Here is an 18,776-nt window from a genome sequence, read left to right as displayed (position 1 = left end):
TAAAAATAAAAGAATAAAAAGTTGCGCCTTATTCATCAAAACTATTGATCTTCAATCAATATATTGAATATTGTATTCACTTTAAAGCTGAAAACAGCTGTTAAATAGCACAATATTGCACAAATTAAATGAATATTTGCGCTTTGTCTGTTTGAGGTGGCGAGATATCGCGAGATCTTAGTGATGCAGCGCGAGAAGTCTTCGACGTCACTTTTAGCGGGGAGTTTGTTGTTGGCGGAAAAGCTACTTTCTGTGTTTCTCAACAAATCTTTGGAGCGACACTCTCACCAAGTTAGTTTTCAGTCTTTCATTTTATACCGATGGGACATTACCACACGGCTGCTTAGTGAGTTCTGACTGTTATTTCGTGAAGTTGCCTTGATAAGCGACCACCTGAAGAGGTAAGTTTGTTTCTGTTGACTAAACAGATGAAGTTAGCCTGGCAGGCTGTGGCTAACATTAGCCTGTTGGTTTCTGTGAATGAGGAAGACGAGAGAGCGTAGATCCGAATAAGCTCCAATCGGTCCCATCTTGCTTTATTATTATTGATTTCCAATAACTAATCGATAAATTGACAATGGCCAACAGAACATAACTTAACAAAGTTTAAGTAGCATTTTTTATTTGTGGCATTTACAATCACGATGCTTTGTTTTTTTTTCGTTTGCTTTAATGGTGACTCTCATTCGTTTGTTAGATGGAGCTATCTCCTGTCTGTACTGAGGGCATCAGCTCAAGTGGATGTTGTAAACCTGACAGAAGTCTCAGGAGGAGCAGGATCCCTAGTAAGTATGCAGATAAATGATATGAACTTAACTTCAGTTGTAAGTACGTCACGATTAATTTGATATAGTTAAATAACGATTTTTTGTCCCAAAATTTACATTTCTTCTATGTAAAATTTTATTTTGTAATATCTTATCCATACGTAAAGAAAATATAATTGTGAGGGGGGCACAAAACATATGATTTTTTCAAATATTCAGCTACAAGAAAAATTATGTGAGCCCTGAAAAACATGAAAACGTATAATTGTTTGTGTGGTATTAGTTTAAGCAGACTGTGTTTGTCACTTGTTGTGACTAAGATGAAGATCAACACATTCATGACCCATTTATGCAGAAATCCAGGTAATTCCATAGGCTTTACATACTTTTTCTTGCAACTTCTCTGAACAAATCAGTATCCTTCTTTGAAGAACATGTATCAAAATATATTGTATACCAGTTGCTGCGAGTAAGGACCATGTTAGATTATCCAGAAAGAGAATAATGCGCCTCTGTTATTGTTTTGTTTCTTTTAGAGGATGTAGAGCTCGACATTGAGTCACTCTACAGATCTGTTCCTCAGCTGGCGAAGGTTTTCCACATCATAGACAAAATAGGAGAAGGTAATCACTCTATAACACATACATCACACTGACTGCATGCAATAATAGCTGTTGTAAAGTGGTTGTGATGAGTGTATCTGTGCTGCAGGAACTTTCAGCTCAGTGTATCTGGGTGAGGCTCAGATGAGGGATGGGAGGAGAGAGATGTTTGCTCTAAAGCACCTCATCCCAACCAGCCATCCAACACGCATTGCTGCTGAGCTCCAGTGTCTCACTGTTGCAGGGTAAGCAAACTAGAGTGATTCTATAGTTAGGGGTACATTTTGGGTCTGTGGGATATACTTATCAACTTTACGAACACTGTAACTGGTTCCATAATTTATTTGACTAAAAATTCAAACCATGTTTTGGAATTTGCAATTTTTGTGCCGTCTGATTTCTCAAATGTCAAGTTTGCTCTTCAAAATTAACACTAGAATACATGTTTGTGAACATTATTTTCACTATTATTTGTTTAGAAAAATCATTAAAACATGAAAAAGTTGTTTTAAAAACTTTTTTGATAATTTATATGAATGAAATAATACATTTTATGTGTGGCTGAGAAATCAGCGTCAACCGTGTTACAAATTGAAAAAAGGCCTATAAATCAGGAATGGTTTGCTCCAAAGTCTCATGACTTATATCAATTGATGTCGCATCCTTTTTTGTGGGAACCATGAAGAAAGTGTGGCATATTTTAACTCCTCCTCATCAATATTTCATCAAAATGATTTTCTGTACAGGGTGCGCTTTAGTTGTCCATCAACAGTGATACCAACATTTCCTGGTGTTCTTGCTATGAATGTTAAAAAAAAGTGAATAAAATGCACAGATAAATGAGGTGATGGAGGTCAGGGGTGCAATGTTAAAGGTCTGCAGTTTGCACAAGAGCCAAAAAATGGAGGAAATGTCAACCCGTGTTTCCTGTCAACCATGTTACCCATCACAATATTTAATGTTGTAGAGACAGGTTTGTCCTTGGATAGAAATGTTATCTAACTCTAAATTCAGTACATTATGGATTTATGTTTAAAAAATAGTGACAACTTTTGTCCATTACCCAGTTGACAAAATTATGCTCCAATTTTTGATTTTGTTACTCAAATATTTAAAAATTCATTAGAGCTTAAAGTGATACTCCAGGATGGAACAAGTTGGGTCCTATCACAAGGTTTAGGGCAGAAATTACCCCTACAGCAGTGTTTTTGTGCAGCTGAAGCCCAGGGCGCTCGCACCAAACACCCCCTCCCTGCTCCTCTGCCTGTTTCCTCTGCACTCAGACGGGGCCATATTTTACTTGACCAAAAACACAAATAAACAGACTCCCACCAAAAAAATCGGATATTGGTCTGCATTCACGCTTTATTTAGAGAATTTTCAGCGCGTTACTTTCACACAAAAACACCGCTAAATAAGGCTCTAGTTCTCATCGTGCTGTAAAACGGCGCCACCTCCGCTGCAGAGCCACAGCTGGCTACGAGGCGCTCGCCGCTTAGTTTATCAGTCCGTGCGCATGGCGTGCCAGATATAAACAAACGCAGGTAGTCTGCCAGGACGAAGAGACACAATGAGAACTAGAACCTTATTTAGCGGTGTTTTTGTGTGAAAGTAACGCGCTGAAAATTCTCTAAATAAAGCGTGAATGCAGAACGATATCAGATTTTTTGGGTGGGAGTCCGTTAATTTGTGTTTTTTGGTCAAGTAAAAATTGGCCCCGTCTGAGTGCAGAGGAAACCGGCAGAGGAGCAGGGAGGGGGTGTTTGGTGCGAGCGCCCTGGGCTTCAGCTGCACAAAAACACTGCTGTAGGGGTAATTTCTGCCCTAAACCTTGTGATAGGACCCAACTTGTTCCATCCCGGGGAATCACTTTAAGCTTGCTAACTAATGAATTAAGTACATTCCAGGTGTATCATTTGCAATCAAATAGAATATGAAACAAAAAAAGCACATATATTTTTTTTCACTTTTTTTGTACACCTGAAATGTTTCCCTTGTAATAGAGTCACTCATTGATATCTAGAAATAAAAAGCCTTTTTCTTTTACTGATTTTGCTTTTATACTGTTTCTTTGGCAAAGAAATAAACACAATTGTTACGTTATCATTAATGTGTATTATTCTTTTTGATTTTAGGCATTTTAAACCTGTAATGTGCTTCATCTTTATGTTCATGTTTTGGTCGTCAGGCTGTACAAAACTATTAAAGAGTTACTGTAACAGTTATTTTATGTGTTGCAGTGAGAGGTTTGTCTTCCTTTCCTGCATCTCATGGCTCCCTCTTTATTTCTCTCCACATGTTGCAGAGGCAGAGAGAATGTGATGGGGGTAACTTACTGCTTCAGGAAGGAGGACCATGTAGTGATTGTCATGCCTTATATGGAGCATAAACCTATTGTGGTATGTACATTGTTTCACTTTAAGAGGCTGTTTTTGATACATCCCCCTAACTATGAATCAAAGCCAAACTTCTGATCATTCCAAAATGTCTTTATCAGGACATTATTGGCTCATTAAGCTTCGAAGAAGTCCGTCTGTACATCTACCACCTGCTCAAGGCTCTGAGACACATCCATCAGTTTGGTATCATTCACCGGGACATCAAACCAAACAATTTCCTCTACAACAGGAGCAGCAGAATGTGAGCAGCCACACCTCTCTGTGACATATTCAGCCGTGCGTCGGTCTCTGACTGTTGGTTTAATCAGGCATCCTAGCTGCACTTGAGGGGAATGAGTTCTCATTGATTTACTCATTTCTCTATTTAAAATGTGTTTGCAGGTATGCGCTGGTGGATTTCGGCCTGGCTCAGGGCACAGCAGACACCCGGATTGAGCTGCTGAAGGTGGTGAGGCAAAGGTCTTCGCAAAAAGGTGGAGGGGCCACAGGAAAACACGAAGCAGCACAGCAGAGCAAAGCAGCAGCCAGACTCCCTTCCAAATCCACCACAGCTCCAGCCACACTGCCTCCACCTCCACAGCAGACCACTACTCTACCACCTTCCCCCTCCTCTTCCTCCACCGCCACATCTTCCTCAGCCTCTCAGAGGACTCTGGTTAAAAAAGCACGCACTGTCACCACCACTGTCGCCACCTCCGCTCCGCGCACAAAGCACACAAAGGTGTCTCACTCTGCCTCTGTCTCAATACTTCTGTCCCACTCTTTTCTTTCTGTTTCCTGTGAAAGCAGCGTCCTCGAAGAGTGAAGTGAAACCTATTTCACCCAAAAAATCAGACTTAGAGTGAGGAATGAGCAGTGAGGATATCTAAAAAACACCCTTTCAGTGCATCTCTTTACCCTCTGCTTTCTTCACTCATGTGTTGGTTCAAACTAAATTCTGACTCATGTGTTTGTTTCTCCAGGATTTGACAGGGCTGCGTAAAGTGCCTCGGCCGGTGTTTGGAGAGAGGAACCTGAACAGCTGTGCTCCAGCTCCATCCACCACTACCAAACAAGCCGCTGTGAAGACAGAGGTGAGCAAGCAGAAGGTATACTCCAAAAAAGGAAATCTTAACCAGTTTTTGAATCTTTTTAGTAAAAAAAAAGGTACAAGCCCAAATTCATGTAACAAGTACAAAAAAAGTGTTTTAAGACAAAAACGAAAGAGGAAAAAAGGTGTCAGGTGCATCTGTCTCATACTAAATCTAATTAGACATTTTTATTAACACTTCAGCTTAAACACTTGCTCAGATTTTAGTTTGGTTCAAAATGTTTTGCAGAATGTGGAAAAACCACTGAATGAAAAATTTGAGTTAATATTTTCTATCGAGTCATAGTTTTGTGGGTTTTTTATGAAATATTCCTTTTTTTTTAACTTTATTTTTTAATCAGAGTCAAAACTCAACCTTTATCGAATTGAATTGTCCCAAATAATAATAGTAATGATGATACAGCAAATAACCAAAAGAAAAAAAAATACATACATGTATACATAAACACTCATACATACACACAAACGTATATTAAAAATATATATATATTTCTTTTAGCTGGTAAAGCCGACAAAAACAGAGGACCCAGCCACCCGGAGGTTCTCTGCAGCAAGCAGGCAGCAGGGCCCGCTGCCTGTCAGGACCCAAAGCAGCCTCCAGAAACCTCAGAAGTCCGTACAGCAGGGCCTCACCTGTAACTGTCACCAGACGGACCGTGTCTGCAACATCTGCATGTCCAGGTAACAGATACGAGAAAGTAAAACAGAACCACCCTTACAAGAAACTTTTAGACATAGTATACACGATTGTTGGTCACTGAGCTGTGATTTGTCTAATCTGCTGACTTCTTTCCAAAATGGTAAATGCACAGTCAATGCAAAGTCTTATAATCTACTGTAATAGGCAAGACACATATTTTTTTATAAATAGAAAAAGGCAGCAACTGAATGAATGAAACACAAACCAACAATGTTTGTCTTTTCTTTAAACCATCAAAATGTGTGTAAGAAAAAAAGAATGTACCTAGATCTTGGTATTTTTAATCATGAAATTGTACATATAGAAGTTTTTAGCTCCAATGTGGAGGTTTTGTTTTTGGGAGCGTTTGTTTGTTTGTGAACAACATAACTCAAAAAGTAACGAACAGCCCTTGATGCAATTTTCAGGAAATGTTCAAAATGGGATAAGGAAGAAGTGATTACATTTTGGAGGTGATCTGGATCACCGTCTAGATCCAGGATTTTTTTAAAGGATTCTTTATCATTGTGAGATAGGGCTGTTTTCACCATATGTTTATAACTCCATGATAAATGGTCAGATTGCTTTGCAAAACAATACAAGACAACGTCACCATAATTTCTGACAGATGTAAAAGTACGATCCAGACCCTGGCAACATTCTGGATACTAAGATCAGGGATATGAAATATGTACTGGCTCATTATGATTTTCAACACTGTCAGGTAACAAATTATCGTACAAACCTGCAACTAACACCAAATTGTAGCAGACAGTCTGCTGAAAGGGAGTATAACATTAAAGTAGGACTAAAGTGTTATGGTAGAATCACAATATGCTTGGAGGAGGTCTGCACGCTCTCAGTGCTTTTCTAGTTGATACTGGATTTTGGAATTTATTTTTACTGTTACCTCTGATTTGTGTTGTTTTGTTTAACTTTATGTTATTTTCCATTTGTGTAAAGGAAGCAGCAGGTGGCCCCCCGGGCTGGGACTCCGGGCTTCAGAGCACCAGAAGTCCTCACAAAGTGTCCAAACCAAGGAACAGGTCGGTTTCTCAAACCATGATCAACAGAAACTTGGTTAACTTAATTATTTTCTCTCTCTAATCAATCATAATGTGCACAGTTTCACACTCTCGTATTCTTTGTGCTGCAGCCATCGACGTGTGGTCGGCCGGTGTGATCCTGCTCTCTCTGCTCAGTGGACGTTACCCGTTCTTTAAAGCCGGCGATGACCTCATTGCCCTCACTCAGATCATGACCATAAGAGGCTCCAGAGAGACCACCCAGGCTGCCAAGGCATTCGGTGTGTTTTCATTTTAGTTTTTCATCACTTGAGAAAGCACTGAGTTGCTAGCAGCAGAAACAAAAAGTAAAACAAGTGGTCTGATTGCTGTGCAGCAGTCTGATCAAAAATAAGAACAAGCATCAATACTCGTTTTTGTTACTAAACATGAGTTTTGCTCATATATGGGCAAGGCTGACTGACAGGTGGGCACCCTGAGACTAGAGATGGGACAGTTCACAGAATCCACAGTTCAGTTCCTACCACGGTTTTTGGTTTATTTACAAATTATTTTTAATCAATGATGTCATGTATAGTCGTGAAAAAGCTGAAAGAATGAGGCTGTTTCTCATTTGAAACATCATGAAAGCTGAGTGAAACATTGCTAGTTTCAACATGCCAACTCCCCAGTAAGGAAAGTCCCTATCGTCTGTCCCAGAAGTCACTAAAAGTCACTAAATGATGCTGCTGTCTTATTTGCATAATAACTCATTTGCATGTAATATTCATGGACTCTGTAGGAGAGAGAAATAACGTGGGAGAGACAGAAAGCAGGTAAAACACAACATCATAAATGTGTTTAGAGCTACAAATTAACCTATTTTTCTGTTGATTCTTGTTTTTTTAATGTCTAAATATCAACCCTCCTCTTTTATCTGGGCTGGGGACTGAAAGAAGTGACCATAATGAGACACACTTGCATGATTTCATATGCTGCGAGTGAGGACTGTCTCTGTGTTTGGATAGGGGAGGGGCACACGATGGCACACACTACTCATTCAGGTGATGAAAACACGCTTCAGACTCTGTCAGACTCCAAACTCCAGAAAAGTTGTAAAAATTGTCGTCTTTAAAAAACTTGCTAGAGGGGTCTGCTCTCAGACAGCAGAACGACTCACAGCTCGTCATATACACAACACACGCGCCTCCCCACAACTGTTCAGCTGTATTCTTGGCCTTGCGTTGGGCACAAGCGGCAACCTCTGGTCTGAGAATATGAGACAACGCGGAAGTGCTAAAATCTGCCGTTTCTTGAGTGTCTGCTTGAGGCTGGCTCAGGAAGTACTGGAAGTCACATACACACTAAGCCAGAAAAAACACGTTTTCAAAGCAGAAATAAACCCATTTACAGCCTGGTTCAAAAAACGTCTCCTGTCTGAGTCACTAATTTTACTACCGGCACACACTGTACGGGGGGCTGTTCAGAGGATATTAAGATCACAAGCTCACCCATTCAGAGGCACAGCTCAAGGTCACGTGACCGACAGGCACCTGTACGTGAGGCCCTTGCCACTACAAATATGGCCGCTATAGAAGATGTGCTTCATTTTCCAAATCAGAAACATCAACATGCGTATGATCGGAGCTACATACTCACTTCGAACTGAGTTTTAAAGCGAAGAAAAAAGCCAAATGGTTTGTTTTTTGTTTCATAAACCACTCCATCCCTATAAGAGACTAAAGGCCTGCCACCTTACTGCATCCAAACTTGATGAGCCCAGTTGAGGTCAGAATTTCCGATATGGTCTCTGTCATTGATAGTCTTCAGAACTCTTTATCAAAAACAGATGGGTGATGTCATAAAGCCTACATTTTTATCATTTACAGTCCATGATAACTGAATCCACCTAACTGTTGTGATGTGATGTGTTCAGCTGTTGTGCTGGTGATGAAGTATTTGGTTTCTTTGTTTAAAGGTAAATCAGTGGTGTGCAGTCGGGAGCTTCCTCCACAGGACCTCAGAGCGCTCTGTGAGACCCTGAGAGGCCGCAGGCCGTCTCCTGATGATGAAATCACACCTCTTCCTGAAGCAAGCACAGATGCTGCCTCCACCCGTCGTCTCAAAATCCAAGATGATACTCCGACACATCGATCCTCTCAGAGGGTGCAGCACAAAGATGTCAGAGCTCCTCAGAAACAGCGTGAACGATCAGGGAGCGCAGACACTGCCTGCCTCTCCAGACAGAGCTCACAGACTGACAGCACGGTGGAGGAGGATGATGAGCGGGGCTGGGACAGCGTTCCTGATGAGGCGTACGACCTGCTGGACCGGCTGCTGGACCTGAACCCTGCCACCAGGATCACAGCTGCTCAGGCCCTGCAGCACCCACTGTTCAGAGGTCTGTGAGACCAGGAGGAGAGCTGACCAATGAGCTTCTGAAGCTTCGGTTCAGGATGAAAAACTCAGTGAGGCTTTGATATTGTCACAGTTTACAGCCCAACTGAAAAAGAGGTTTGGATCCTTTTTGGAAATGGTCAATAGTCCGTCCTTTGACTGCAGCTTAGAGCAAAACAGAAAAACTACACAACAGAGAAGTAATGTGATACATTTCACATTATCTCTCCTTCTTAATGCTACATAGATTTTACTTCCTGGATTCATGGCAACTGTGGTACAAAGTGACTTCAGATCTGTCGTTAAATAGTGTTTGATTCAGAGCAACAGATCAACTCAGTTTTGGTCCATCCCCGAAAGATTAAAAAAAAAAAAAAAATCTCAAAAAGTAAAATTCCTGAAATGGGAAAATGTTTCTTGTCTGTCTGAATGAAGTGAGATTGAACAACCTGTATGTACTGTGCATCAAACTGCCATCAAACATTACCGGCAGATAAAGTTTCTCTTTGAAGTATGAAAGACGTTTAAATTTGAAGGTGAGAAAGATTTTTATGTGGCAAACGCTCCTGTGTAAAAGTGTGTTTTCAATTGTGTTAATTTATAATGTTGAGAAATGTAAATGTGTAACTAAATGTTTTGATTTTCTAATAAAAAAGGAAAATGTACAGAGAGAAATGAATTTATTCAACATTTGAAGTGACATTCTGCTTCAACACCAGGACGTCACTTTGTATTTGTGAAACTTTCTTCACAGTAAGTATAAAAGTTGTCAGAATAAACAGTTTTGTAAACAAAACTTTGAACATTTAACACTGAAGAGATACAAACTGTACAGTCTTCTATTTTAAAGACACTGTTATGCAACTTTTAAGTAAAAATGTAATTCCCAGTGATGTGTCAGTGACTTCCATGGCTCTTTTTTTGAAAACAGTTGAAGGTTTTGTTACATTTCCTCGGCCTCTGAGGCGATGAAGAGGTCACCATCTAAAGAGTCTCCTTCACCTCTGTGAGCTCCTCTATTCGCACCAACACGCTCTCGATCATGTCGAACGTGTGCAGCGCTGAGTGCAGAGCCTGAGAGGACACGGTACAGTTCAGTAAGCTCAGAGCAAAGTCAAAATTTACCGTCATGAATGTGAAACGGACGCTGACCTGAATCTGTGACTCTGACGTCATGTTCGGCAGCTTCTCGTCGCCAACGCTCACCGACAGTACCGAGTTTTCTGCAGGAAAACACAAACTCGAGATGTCAAAACTGACCTGTACTTAAAAACATGACTTTCAACAATGAAACCAACACATGCGTCACCTCACATAGGAGAGTTTTGTCCTGACCTTTGACCTTTTTCTTTTTGGTTTCCATGGTGTTTTCCAGCTCCTTCTCATAGTGTGCTCTCGACATGTTCACACCGACACGCAGCGGCTTCATGAAAGTATCCTCTATTTTATACAGTTCAGTCCAGATCCCAGTCTAAGGTCACGACAGCAGCAGAGAAAAAAACACAACGATACACCAAGGCTCTTGATATATTCAAGCAAAAAAAATAAATAAATAACAAAATCCTTGGAGCAGCTCTGCAACTGTGAAACTCACTTGGTTTTCTGTTACTTTGTCTCTGATGACGAGGTAACGCAGCAGGTTCAGGGACTCCATTATTCTGTTTGAAAACACATGAAAGGAGGCATAAAAAATATTATACAAGAAAAACACAGATCCGGGTAAACTCAACTGCTTTTACATGGAAAATAGGAGAGAGCTCTAGAAACAGCATGAAAACAGTTTTCAGATCAGTTACTACAAAACTACTGTACAAACCTCTGATAACTCCAGACAGCTTCATGTGATAAAACTACTTTTAACAAATGTCTTATATTTTAGTGATCGATATACAAAAAATCAGTCTGACTTTATCTGTAATAAAGCATAAAAAGCCCAAGATATCATAACAATACAAACAAGAAAAGCAGTCAGAGAGCTCAGACCTCCTCCAAGCATAATGTGATTGTCACCAACACTTTAGTCCTACTTTAATGTTATACTCCCTTTCAGCAGACTGTCTGCTACAATTTGGTGTTAGCTGTAGCTTTGTACGATAATTTGTTTCCTGACAGTGTTGAAAATGATGATGACCCAGCACATGTTTCATATTCTGGATCTTAGTATCCAGAATATTTCCAGGATCTGGATCGTACTTTTACATCTGTCAGAAATTATGGTGACCTTGTCTTGTATTGTTTAGTAAAGCAATCCGACCATTTATGGTGGAGTTATATACACACATGGTGAAAACAGCCCTATCTCACATTGATAAAGAATTCTTTAAAAAATTGCTGGATCCAGACGGTGCTCCAGATCACCTTCAAAATGTAATCACTTCTTCCTTATCCCATTTTGAACATTTCCTGTAAATTTCATCAAGATCCGTTTGTTACTTTTTGAGTTATGTTGTTCACAAACAAACAAAACTCTCCCAAAGACATCAACATCTTGAACTCAGAGAATGATGCTTTAGGAACAAAATGTCTGTTTTTGCTGTGTTTAATCTTCTTCCTGTGTCTCAGATCTTGCGCGGGTACAGACCTGTCCAGATTCTGCAGGAGATCAGTCTCTGGGCCGTCTGGCAGACTGAGAACTTTACGCAGCAGAGGCAGCAGGTGAACTCCCTCAAACCAGGCGTTACCGTTACCTGGCTGAAGACAGAAAGAGTACAGACAGAATTACACTGTGCGCTCTGCATGGACACTACTGTTAAACCGTAATAATAGGTGAACAAGAAGAGTCAACATCAAATTTTATGTGGCCACTCACCTGCAGCGCAGCATCGATCTGATTCTTGATGTTTTTGATGACGTATCCTTCAACTCCTGAGTGTTTACTGGTTTTGAGCATGAACCTGAAAGAAGGCGGGGGATAAAGGTCGATATGCCGTAACACGGAGCAGGGAAGTAATTCTGATGACTTTAAGGAGGGAAAAATGGAGCTCACTGGAAAAAATTGTGTTTGGCTTCAGTATCAAACTTATCAATGCTCATCTGGAAAACCTTCAGCCCTCTGGTTCTCTGTTGAAGAAGGGGAAAATGATAAACACTCTTTTTCAAAAACTTATTATTCAGAGAATAAAAATGCAAATGAGGACTTGTGAATTAAAGCCAGACGAGAGGGTAATCAGAGCTGTGCAGGCTGAAAACAGCTGAGCTGTCTTCTTACCAAATGATGCTGCGGACACAGCGTCATGACTTTCACCAGATCCTGTAAACAAAAAGCTCAGTCATTATGAGGGTGACTAAAATGAGCCTCTACTCCAGGAGAATAACAGTGAAGTGAAAATTAAATATCTGCTCACCTGAGGGACTGTGAGGAAGGTTCTGATCTCCAGCAGATCTGCAGGCAGACTGTTATCCTCCACCCGCACCAGACTCTTCTCATACAGCTCCTGTGTGACAGGAAACAGCGAAAATCACAGCTGAGACACTCATCTACAGCGGGGAAAATAAGTATTGAATGCATCCACTTTTTCCTTATAATATGTATTATTATTTTCAAAGCTGCAATTCAAATAAAATTTCTACCAGACATTGGCATTAACTCAAATAATCCACACATGAAAAGAAATCACAACGTTCAGGTCCATAAATAATGATTATGTGGAATTGAGTACAATAACAAAAGAAAAAAGTATTGAACACACCATGGACAGGCTGTATACTTTGGCAAGGAAATGCACCATACCACCTGAAATCTGTCAGTAATTATTACTTGAACTTCCAATTAGTGCAAACCAACATCAGCTGGGCTACAGCAAATTGATGGTCCTATAAAAAAGGTTATTTTTTTCATCAAGCAGTTAAATATGGCACACCTCATGATGGGTAAAGGCAAAGAGCTCTCTGAAGACATTCACAACCTGATTGTTGCTCAGCATCAGAATGGAACTGGTTACAGACTTATATCAAATCACCTGAATATTCCAGTCAGCTCCGTTGGGGCCATTATTCACAAGTGGAAGAAGCACCACCTTACCATCAACAGGCCACGCACAGGAGCTCCTTGTAAGATTTCTGACCAGGGAGTCAGAAAGATAGTCAGAAGAGTACTCAACAAGCCAAGGACCACCCTGAAAGTGCTCCAGAAAGACTTGGAGGCAGCAGGTACAATTGTTACAGAGAAAACAATAGGCAATGCCCTCCACTGCCATGGCCTCTATGGACGCTCAGCCCGCAAGACTCCAGTCCTCAAGAAAAGGCATGTTGAAGCTGGTTTAAAGTTTGCTAAACAGCATCTTGACAAGCCTGTAGAATACTGGGAGAATGTTGTCTGGTCAGATGAGACCAAAACTGAACTTTTCGGCTGTCATACTGAACATTGTGATTTCTTTTCATGTGTGGATTATTTGAGTTAAAACCAATGTCTGGTAGAAATTTTGTTTGAATTGCAGCTTTTGAAATAAATTTGATGAGAAAAACGTTGACACATTCAATACTTATTTCCCCTACTGTAAACCTGAGGAGTCTCAGATCAGACAATAACAAAAAAAAGTTAATGAGTTGCTGTGTTTTTATTTAAAAATGATAAGATGCAAGTTCTTCACAGGTATAAAGAATGTTTTGTAACGTTGACATGAACATGATCTTAAATTTGATGTTTCACTTGAACTCACCAGTCCTTTCTGAATCCTGGACTCATCAGTTCTGTCATTAAAACAAATTTCAGGTTTTTAATGTAAAGAGTTCAAAAACAAAACTGAAACAAACCAAGATCTGTAGTTATTGAAAATCAGTTTACTAAAAAGTTTCTGACTCCATTAGGATGTGTTGTCAAACTGTGTTGAACCCACCTGGACAGGAGGAGGTGAATGTGCTCCATGTTTGACCGCAGAATAAAGACAGGACTGAAAACAGACACAGACAGAAAAATTAACTACACATTCAGCTTTTCGTTGTTTAGTGTTTCAGCAGGAGGAATCATTATCAGACTTTTTCCTCAATCAATGGATTTTTGTTTCAGTCACAAAATTTAAGAGCCAGTGCAAAAAAAGTCCTTTTGGTGAATCAGGATCCAGGCCTCTCGGCAACATACCCATGTTTGGCCTTTTACACTCACACAGTACATGCTAGTTGTCATGAAATACTTTTAAAAAAGGGCAAAGACCTTAAGGAACCAATAACAGTGTGTGAATTTGTCATATGACCCTCTGGAGGTCACACAGAATCCCTTTTTGCAGACTTTCTTGTAAGGACCAACTCGGCCAATTCTCCACTCAAAACTGTCCAATAACTTCTCTAATTTGTCTTTCTCAGTCTAGAAAAAAAATATGTTCATATCAATAAACAAGTAAAGTGGTCATTAATTTGTTTTGGACCTCCTCAGTTTTCACCTGAATAAATCTGTTGTTGGTTTTAGTAAGGTTCAAACAAACACTGAAGACTCTGGTCTACTAGAGTAACTGTTGTGAGCCTTCTTTACAGAGCACAGGCTTCTATCCTCCACACAGTTTTCCCACATTGAAAAGTCTGTCTCCTGAAAGCTACAAACGTGAAGTCTTTCGTTAAATATCTCATGTACTCCTTGACCCATTCATTTCAATGGGGCGTTCCTCAATGGTACAGAGTTGCTTGCAGGCAACATTCAGACATGAGGTCTTATAAAAAGAGTTATTTTTTTTTAAGCTTTTACACTTTTATGTCATGCATTGTCGAGGTGACAATTATTTTCCATGGGTTTTTGAAAAATAACTCTCCTTTTTCATTACTGACCATTATGGAACAATTTCGCTTGAAGGCAACAAACCCCAAAAATATCTATGAATTTTTTTTTTTGAAAATTTCTTTGGATTATGTTTATTTAATCAATTTAAGACAAAAAATCACCCAAAACTTTTTTTTTTCTAGCTGGAATCCCTGTGTGTACCACAGAGGGTTAAAAGTTAAAGTTTATCATGATAAGTTGATTATTTGTACTTGCCTGAAAACACTTGGGAAAGTATCAGAAGTCAGGTGATGGACAAAGACCAGGTGAGCCAGGCTGGCTAAAGACTCCTTGGGGTAACGCACCTCCTCCTCGAGGAAACCTGGAACCTGTTTCCTTTTTAGCAGAGGCTGAAACACAAGAGCAGGGAGGGACTCTCCAATGGAACTGAGGGTTTCCTGCATCAAAACACAGAAACACATTAAATATTTACACCATATTTAACGTAGAAATAAACTAAAAAGTAACATCTTGACAGGTATTTTAGGGCTAATAAATAAAATAGTTCCCAGAAGGCTGATTTTTCATACCAGTATCTCTGTTGCGAAATTCCTCAGAGGGGAAACATCCAGAGTGTCAGGATCCTTCAGTTGTACCTCCAGCAGAGGACGACTCAGAGTCTTCATACAGCTGCAGAACACAAAAACGTCCTTACAGGCAGACAGGCAGACCTCTCATGTACAAGTCTTAGCAGTGAGACCAAGGGTCTTCAACCTATGGCTCTGGAGCCTCATGCAGCTCTTTGACTTTTTTGCGGTGGCTCCTTGTAGCTTAATAAAAATCTTAATGACATAAATGATTTTTATTTTTCTTACAGCAGGAATTGATAATAAAGGGCATTGACTCTAAATAATATCATGCGTGCCTGCTTAATGTACATGATTGATACGTGGCAAAACATAAGCAAACAACAAAAAATAATGAGTTTAGCAATATTACAATGTATGTTATCATATTCAAGTATTATTTCCAAAAAATATTTTTTTGCAAACAAATTAAACTTCAATTTAAAAATTCAAAATTAGTTCTTAATTGTTACTTATTTATAACATTTTTTTGCATATTTATAACATTTCAACAGTTATTAGTTGTTTTAATTTTCTGCAAATTTTTGAAATTATATTTTTTATTTTTTTGCAATTAAGTCATTTTTTAAATACTTGCAACTTTTTAAATTTCACTACTTTTTAATTCTTTGCAAACTTTTACATTTTAATTTTTAATTTTTCAAATATTGGAAAACATTTATTTTTTAAAATAAATTCTGGAAATTTCAATAAGTGTTGGAAATTTTGGCAAATCTTAAAAATGTCATTAATTTCTGGAATTTTTGAAACTTTTTGAAATTTCACAATTTTCGTTTTTTTTTGCAAATTTATTACTTAATTTTTTTTTTTTTACGAATGTAAGCAAAGTTTTGAAATTTAAAAAATAATAATTACAAATTTTGGAAATTTCTTAATTCATTGAAATTTTTGCCAATTTTTATTTTATTTTTATTTTTTAAATAGCTGAAAAATTATTGAAAATAAAAAAACATGCACTTTTATAAATTTGAAAAACTTCTTGATTTGATAAATATTTGCTAGATTTTTACAATCTATAGAATTTTATAAATTTTTGTCTTTATTGTGAAGATAAAGCAGATTTTGTGGCTCTGTAATGACTTTAATACAGGTGAGCTGAGGTAAATAGCTCTTATGAGAGTAAAGGTTGCAGATTCCTTAGACATTTCAAATCATCCACTCACTACTTTAGCAGCTCTGTCCGCAGCTCGTCCTCTTTAACCCCGTCTGGTTCACCCGCTGCGTTCTTCTCATCAAAGTTTACGGTGTTTAGCCTAGCCTCGTGGACAAAGGGTCTGACAAACTCTGTTAGATCAGTGCAGCAGCGACACAGCGAGAAGACGTCATCCTCCTCTTGCTCCTTAGTGAGAGGTAGAGGAAGTTTGGCCACCTGGTCCAGCACAGAGGACAGGGTCATACCAAGAGAGGACGCCTTACGGCTGCCCAGGGACAGCAGCACTGAGAGTGAAGACATGGAGAGGACTCTGCTTGAGATGTGGTTATATTTATTATGTAAGTGTTAAGAGTTTTTAATAATGTGTTCTTCACCTGTCTGCAGGGGGTTCAGCAGCAGATGGAGGCTCTCTGCTATGGTGTCAGGGTCATCATGCTCGAGCTGCTCCAACAGACCAATCAGCAGCTCTTTGGGTCTGCAGGTCTGGAAAACAACGGCTGAGCTTTAACAGGACAGTTCTGTCTAAACATTAAGCTTAAACATGATTTTATTCTTTGATTGACACCGAGGATTATGTCTATTCACTCCTGATAAGAACAGTGGGAAAACCTGCAGCAGATGCTTGAAAATGGCCAGGCTCTGAGACAGGTTTTTGTCTTCTTTCTTCAGAAGAATCTGGATCAGGGGGGGCAGCAGGTTCCAACCCATACACCTCACTATGTCCTAAAGAAAGAGATGACAAAAGGGTGTCACAACAAAACAGGCTGTGCACACTGCACTAAGATACAAACTGGCTTTTAGCTTGTACCTGATTCTTTTCATCCAGGATGATGCTGAGGACATGAGCGCTGTGTCCCTCCTCGATGCACGTCCGTCCAGCGATGGTGAAGACATCATGATCTTCAGCCGTGTAGCTGTCGTCAGGGACGGCTTGCTGTAGAAGAGATTACTGATCACTTGATATCCAGCTGGGTTTAACTGTATATCAACAACTTCTGATCCAGGAGTATACCTGTTTGTTTACAGACTTTCCTTTGATTGATAAACAAATTGAAGGTGACTTTTAATTTACTTGCATTTATGAAAAGTTTCTTTCTTTTAACAACTTAATACTTGGGTAAAACTGGTTGGTAATGGTGTAATACAGTGACTTCTTAATGCCTTGATGATTTACTTCCAAACCTCTAGGGTGGTGAACAGTTACAGCTAAACTGGAGCTGTTACTTTTACCACATAAAAAAATCTTTACACTGGATAACATAACCATGGAGAACTGAAACAAGATGCTAAAGCCACAGTTCAAAATTAAGGGGTGCATTTATTATGTGTGGGTGTAATCAAACATAACTCACGCATCTCTGGACCACATCACTGAGCTGCTCCAGAGCCATCCCTGCTGTCTTTGAAAACGACTTTTCTTCACACAATAATCCTTCACAACAAACACAAAATGTCATGTCATAAACAACACTCATCATACAGCATCATAACAAACAACAATTATTAAAATCACTGAGCTGAACAATTCCTCCTGGTCATCTGACCACTCTAGCTACTAAAGATTTAAAGACAGCTTTAATGAATTTTGAGAAAGACAAAGAAAAAGAGTTGATTTTTTTTTTTTAACTTGAAACTGCAATCTCTAGATTTTGTAACCACGTGGAACCAAACCACACACAGACTTTCTGGAAATGCAAGAAAAATATAAATAAAATTTTCTGGACTGATGTCAACAGACTGGAAACTGAAGGTCCAAGCTACAAACTATGGCTGTAAATCGTAGACGATGTATTTGTGATACCGAAATTGACATAAAGGTGAAAAATGAATACTTTCTAAAAGGCTAGAAAATAACTAATATGTAAAACAAAGAAAGCTACAAACGATAAGAGATTTAAGTATAAGACCTATCTTGGATTTTCATTTAAGGTTTTCTGTTCTGCTTTCATTATTATTCTTCATTTACTTCACCAAACCAAGTTAGATTTCTTGGTAATAATTATGACCAAGAATAGAAGAGTCTGTATTAGCTTAGCTGTTTGACAGGAACCAACCTATGACTGCTAACTCTTCAGCCCCGCTCACGAAGACAGGAACAGTACAGACCAACAGTGAAATGGTAAACAGGACGATGGTAGAGTGATACAAACCTCAACTAACTACATGTTCCATATAAACATCCCAGTGAGAAGAAACCACGCTAACTGATGAGACTGAGAGGTAGCTGCAAGGATGAATCGAGTGATGTGTCGATCGCGAACGTTCCCGCTATCTGAACCGACTCTCGGAGTGAACGACGGGAACCGGCTCCTGTTCGAGCTGATTCATTTTTGTATAATTTTTTTTTCTTAA

The 18,776-nt window shown here is 39.3% G+C and overlaps 2 protein-coding genes across 5 annotated transcripts; one reads left to right on the top strand and one right to left on the bottom strand.

Annotated features, from left to right (window-relative positions):
- Nucleotides 1-174: 174 nt before the first annotated feature.
- Nucleotides 175-9,522, top strand: cdc7 (cell division cycle 7 homolog (S. cerevisiae)). 3 transcript variants are annotated; one of them, XM_074687747.1, is made up of 12 exons: nucleotides 175-401; nucleotides 698-785; nucleotides 1,304-1,390; nucleotides 1,479-1,614; nucleotides 3,675-3,768; nucleotides 3,867-4,009; nucleotides 4,150-4,213; nucleotides 4,731-4,841; nucleotides 5,358-5,539; nucleotides 6,501-6,583; nucleotides 6,694-6,843; nucleotides 8,520-9,522. In XM_074687747.1, the coding sequence occupies exons 2-12, from the start codon at nucleotides 698-700 to the stop codon at nucleotides 8,948-8,950; spliced, it is 1,569 nt and encodes a 522-aa protein (XP_074543848.1). In that variant the 5' UTR covers nucleotides 175-401; the 3' UTR covers nucleotides 8,951-9,522. The 3 variants fall into 3 exon arrangements, with proteins under 3 accessions (XP_074543848.1, XP_074543847.1, XP_074543846.1); XM_074687746.1 differs by having other exon boundaries at nucleotides 4,150-4,216; XM_074687745.1 differs by having other exon boundaries at nucleotides 4,150-4,489.
- Nucleotides 9,523-9,696: 174 nt separating this feature from the next.
- Nucleotides 9,697-18,685, bottom strand: glmna (glomulin, FKBP associated protein a). 2 transcript variants are annotated; one of them, XM_074687749.1, is made up of 19 exons: nucleotides 18,575-18,685; nucleotides 17,777-17,856; nucleotides 17,233-17,358; nucleotides 17,034-17,147; nucleotides 16,799-16,907; nucleotides 16,435-16,708; nucleotides 15,215-15,314; nucleotides 14,901-15,082; nucleotides 13,774-13,827; nucleotides 13,597-13,627; nucleotides 12,283-12,372; nucleotides 12,147-12,188; nucleotides 11,925-11,998; nucleotides 11,748-11,832; nucleotides 11,520-11,629; nucleotides 10,533-10,596; nucleotides 10,274-10,409; nucleotides 10,091-10,161; nucleotides 9,697-10,012 (listed from the first exon to the last, which is right to left on the bottom strand). In XM_074687749.1, exons 2-19 carry the CDS (start codon nucleotides 17,813-17,815, stop codon nucleotides 9,923-9,925), a joined length of 1,791 nt encoding a protein of 596 aa, XP_074543850.1. In that variant the 5' UTR covers nucleotides 17,816-17,856; nucleotides 18,575-18,685; the 3' UTR covers nucleotides 9,697-9,922. The 2 variants fall into 2 exon arrangements, with proteins under 2 accessions (XP_074543850.1, XP_074543851.1); XM_074687750.1 differs by having other exon boundaries at nucleotides 18,479-18,678.
- Between the last annotated feature and the right edge of the window lie 91 nt (nucleotides 18,686-18,776).

The sequence above is a fragment of the Halichoeres trimaculatus genome, unplaced genomic scaffold (assembly GCF_033239565.1).
Source record: "Halichoeres trimaculatus isolate MK-OKI-2021-1 unplaced genomic scaffold, fHalTri1.1 fHalTri1_scaffold_15, whole genome shotgun sequence".
NCBI classification, from domain to species: domain Eukaryota; kingdom Metazoa; phylum Chordata; class Actinopteri; order Labriformes; family Labridae; genus Halichoeres; species Halichoeres trimaculatus.
The sequence above is the reverse complement of the archived record's forward strand: the minus strand, read 5'-3'. Positions and strand labels throughout refer to the sequence as shown.